This window comes from Cystoisospora suis, assembly GCF_002600585.1.
Source record: "Cystoisospora suis strain Wien I chromosome Unknown contig_2743, whole genome shotgun sequence".
In the NCBI taxonomy this organism is placed as follows: Eukaryota; Apicomplexa; class Conoidasida; order Eucoccidiorida; family Sarcocystidae; genus Cystoisospora; species Cystoisospora suis.
In genome coordinates this window covers 16,439-20,703 of record NW_027155539.1, presented here as the reverse complement: position 1 = coordinate 20,703, position 4,265 = coordinate 16,439, and the positions used below count along the sequence as shown (strand labels likewise).

Below are 4,265 nucleotides of genomic sequence, written 5' to 3'. Positions count from 1 at the left end.
CATCTTCTCATTCTCCTTCTTCTAATCTCCCTAACAATTCCCTCGGTAATCCCCCGACGGGTGTGGATGCTGAGAAAGCTCAACCAGCCGGAAGGTATTCTTCTTCTTCTCTTCTTCTTGTTCTCTTCTTGTTCTCTTGGTCTCTCTTTCTTCTTCCTGTTTGGTACCTATATACGTAGATACATACACATATTCTGGTACTGTGTCTCCACATGTGTGAATATGTATGTATGAATATAGATCTATGAATATGTATGTATGTTTTCATGTATATACGAATATGTGTGTGTGTAGATGTATGTATGTTTATGTATGTAATGAATATCTTTCCGTTCTTCTTTTTCTCCGTCTTTCTCGTCTTCTTAGTCTTACCTCTGTACGTCTCTCTCTTCATTTCTCTCTTAATAGATATCTGACGACTTCTTACTTACTTCTGTCCCACGTCCTTTACTGACTCATGAAGGTAAGAGAGAGAAAGAACAAGAAGAGGACTTCTTCTTCTTTTTCTCTTCCTCTTGTAGATCTCTTTCTCTACTCGATGACATGCAGTTCTTCTTCTCTTCTTCTTTCATCTTCTTCTCTTCCTCTTCTTTTAGTCCTTAGCATCTGCCTACGATAAGTGTCGGGCCCCTTTGTATATCTATCCATCTCTGTGAAGTCAAAGAGCAAAGAGAGAGGCAGAGAGATAAAAGAAATATAGAGATACATACAGGATAGGGATGACGAAGAGAGTTACGCCCGACTTCTCCTCAAGAAAGAGAGAAGTAGAAAGCTATCTTCAACTGTAGAACGATAGAAAAGGAGAAGAAGAAAGAAAGAAAGATTAAGATAGATACGACACGGTTCAAGCGTGGAACTCGTAGTAGTAGTAGAACTTCAGATGTGCTCTCCTGTTTTATCCAATGAAGACGGGGACGACCTTCTCTTCTCTTCTTCAACCTCCACTTCTATCTGTCTATCTTCAATCTATCTATCTTTAATCTGTCTATCTTTAATCTATCTATCTTTAATCTATCTACGTGTTCTTTTCTCATAAAGAGGGGAGCTCTAATTTCCCCTGCTAGCTTTTCCTCTTCTTCTTTACTCCGCGGGGTGTTCTTTTTTGTGCGGTTAGATCAAGAAGAAGAAAAGAGAAAGAAAGAATAAGAGGAGTAAAGAAGAAGAAGGATTCTCTCTCAGCCTCCCAATCCCCTCCTTCTCGTCTTCGTCGTCGTCATCGTAATAGAAACAGCAAGAAGAAGAAGACCAGACGTGAAGGACAAAAGAAAAAGAAGAGAGAAGGGGAAGAAGAGAATGAAAGTCCAGAGAATGAGAAAGAGCATAGAACGCCTCATATCCCTTCTCACACCTCTGATAAGTTTGAAGGAGCAAGTGGCGGTGGGCGTCTTGTCTCTTCTTCTTCTTTATCTTTTGATAAAAAAAAGACTCTTGAAAAGACTCTTTCACAACAGCGCTATCCTCACGACTTCCCTCACAAGGATGGAGAACTCGCGGGAGAAGAAGAAGAAAAGAAAGAAGAGCCCATTAGCAGCGACAATGAAGGAGATGAAGAGGAGCAATGGGTAGATCAAGAAGAAGAACAAGAAAAGAGACAGAAGAAGAGGAAGAAGCAAGTGGAAGAAGGAGAAGAACAAGGAAGAGGAGGAGGAGGAAGACTCCCGCTGAAGTCGTCAGGTCATCGGTCTTCTTCTTCTTTCTCTTCATCTTTGGTACCCGGTGAGCTAGCTAGACTAAAGGAAGATGAGTTGAGACAGAGAAAAGGAAAAGAAAAGAAGAAGAGAAAGACAGGAGATAATGGAGAAGAAGCGAATGGAAGGGAGAAGTTGTATCATCTCTGTGTCGGAGTGTATCGAGAGAGAGATAGAAAGGCGAAAAGGAAGAGGGGGGGAGAAAGAGATGAAGCAATGGATAACCCTTATTCTCTTGGTATCCATTCCATGTGTATAGGTGGAGGGATAGAGAAGGAGATCGACGGCGTGGTGCCTGTCTGTGTGCCTCTCTTTCTCTATTGTGTTTCTTCTCTTCTTTCGCGGTATAGAGGAGATATTCTAGACGGATGCAGAAGATCGACCTCCTTTTTCTCTGAAGAGAAGTCTAGAAAGGGAGGGAATGGGAGAGAGAGAGATCACAGGTGTCTGAAAGAATACATATATTAACACTTCTCAATGGAGTGCTTTGGTGTCTTCGATAAGTTGGTAAGGGCGAACACAATAGAAGAGGAACAGACAGACAGACAGAGAGAGAGACAGAGAGAAATAGAGAAATAGAGAGAGAACAAGGAGAGAAAGAAGATGGCGGTCTCTCCATCTTCTTTCTATTGATCTTTTTCTTCTTTTTTGTCTGCTCGTGTCGATCTATATCTCTTCTAGACGAAGAGATCGATGAAAGTGAAGAAGATGGTGCATGCAGACTACGTCAAGGAAGAAGAGAGGAAGAAGAAGGAAGAAGAAGAAAGTTTCTTCTCAGTCATGGGAGTTCCCGAGAGGGTGAGGAGAACAAGAAGAACACCGTAGAGAATCGTCAAAGTCAAGGAATCGCATCTTCAACTGATAAATTTCCTTCTTCTTCTTCTTCGTCTTCATCTCGTCTTCGTCCTCCTCTTGTCACCGAGAAGTCATCCTCTTATAATTACTGCAGAACACAACAGGAGGGGGGAGGAGAGAATGAAGCTCTTCTTCCTTTTCTTCTTCTGCCTCCTCCTTCTCCTGCTGCTTCTTCTTCTCCTCGTCCCGTACGCTCTTCTTCTCAGCCTTTCTACGGAGACCATCCGTTAACGCGACGTGATAGAAGTCATACGTATACGACTCCTACTACTAGTAGAAGAAGTCGAATTGAGACAGAGAGAAGACGAAGACGAGAATTGGATGAAGAGGTGTTCTCTTCCTTCTCCGAGGCTTCTGTCTCAACGGATCTATTATCTCCTCCGTCGACTGCTTTCTTTCTTAGAGAAGAAGAAGAAAGGAGATCTGCATCTAAAGAAAAGATGAAAGAAAGGAACAACTCGAGTCAGCTCTTAGCGAGGACTGAAAGAAGAGAGATGCCGATCATTCCTTCCCACGAAAGGAATGCGCAGCTTTCGCCATCTTCTCCTCCTCCTCCTCCTCTGGCCTTTTCTTCCACGCGAAAGAAATCTTCTTCTGAAGTAGGAAGTGAAAGAAAGAAAGATGAAGGAGGGCAAGAGTCGGGGAGCTCTCTATTTCTTCTTGAGAAGAACATGAAGAAGGAGGTCAGAAATTATCTCCTTAACCACTCTCCGTCTTCTTTCAAAGAAGGAAAAAGAATGCAAGGAGAAGAAGAAGAGAAGCAAAAGGCCAACATGAAGAAGAAGAAGAGTGCATATCAGGCGGCTTCTTCCTCCGCAGCGTTTCAGGAGTTCGTCTCTAGCGATAAGAATTCGATGGATCTACTCGTACCTCCGTATCAAGAGAGGAAGAAGATCTCGTCGTCTATTCTTGAAGATCAGGGGGGGAGAAGAAGAAATCTTTCTCTTCCTCCTCCTGCTTCTTCTTCTTTTTTCTCAAGAGGACGAGAAGAAGAGAAAGAAGGAGGTAAAGTGCTCTTCTCGGATCGTTGTCGTGGTGGTGGGATTGTCTCGGAGACTGAAACAAATCAACGAGAAATGAGGACTAGAAGAAGAAGAGAAGTGGAAGACGGGGAGAAGAGAGAGACAAGTAGAAGAGACAATCGATGCCGTCTCGATGCACAAAAAGTCGCCCGGACCTTTCCTGCATCACCTCAGAATAGAGAAGATGACGCTGACGACGAGGAAGAAGACGAAAGATTCCAGACAAATAGGAAAGAAAGATTGTCTTCTTCTTCTTCTGTCCTAGCATTTCCAATAAAGAAGAATAGGAGGTTCAACAGAAGGAATCTTTTTACTCCTCTCCAGCAGAAGAAGAAACAGGTCTCTTACTTATCGACTATCGAAGAAGATGAAGAAGAGAAAGAGTGTAGCAGCAGTGGGGAAGAAGATGAAGACGGCGGCATTGTTAAGGAAAAGAAGGAGAAGAAAAGAACAAGAAGAAGAGGAAGGCTTCTTTTCAATCGGAGCGCTTCTTCTTCTTTATTTTCGTCGGAATTGTTAAGCGTTGCTATCGTAGGTGCAGGTGGAGCCGCTGTCTCTGCTGCGAGTGCACTCCAACCTCTCTCTGTCTTTTTCTTTCTTTCTCTTCTTCTTCTCTTCATTCTTCTCTTTTTGAAGAAACTTCCACATCTCTAATTGAGAAGACTTGCGATTCCTTTGTCTCTTCTTCTTTCTTTCTCGT

General features: G+C 42.9%; 1 protein-coding gene across 1 annotated transcript in view; it reads left to right on the top strand.

Annotated features, from left to right (window-relative positions):
* CSUI_005662 (cgmp-dependent protein kinase) overlaps positions 1–4,265 on the top strand; it is a gene marked incomplete at its 3' end in the record, with an annotated part of 24,627 nt that overhangs the window by 4,481 nt on the left and 15,881 nt on the right. Inside the window, exons 2-3 of the mRNA XM_068065832.1 lie at positions 1,115–1,716; positions 2,370–4,080. Of these exons, the coding sequence (XP_067922183.1) occupies positions 1,115–1,716; positions 2,370–4,080 (2,313 nt within the window). The remainder of the gene's footprint in view (positions 1–1,114; positions 1,717–2,369; positions 4,081–4,265) is intronic.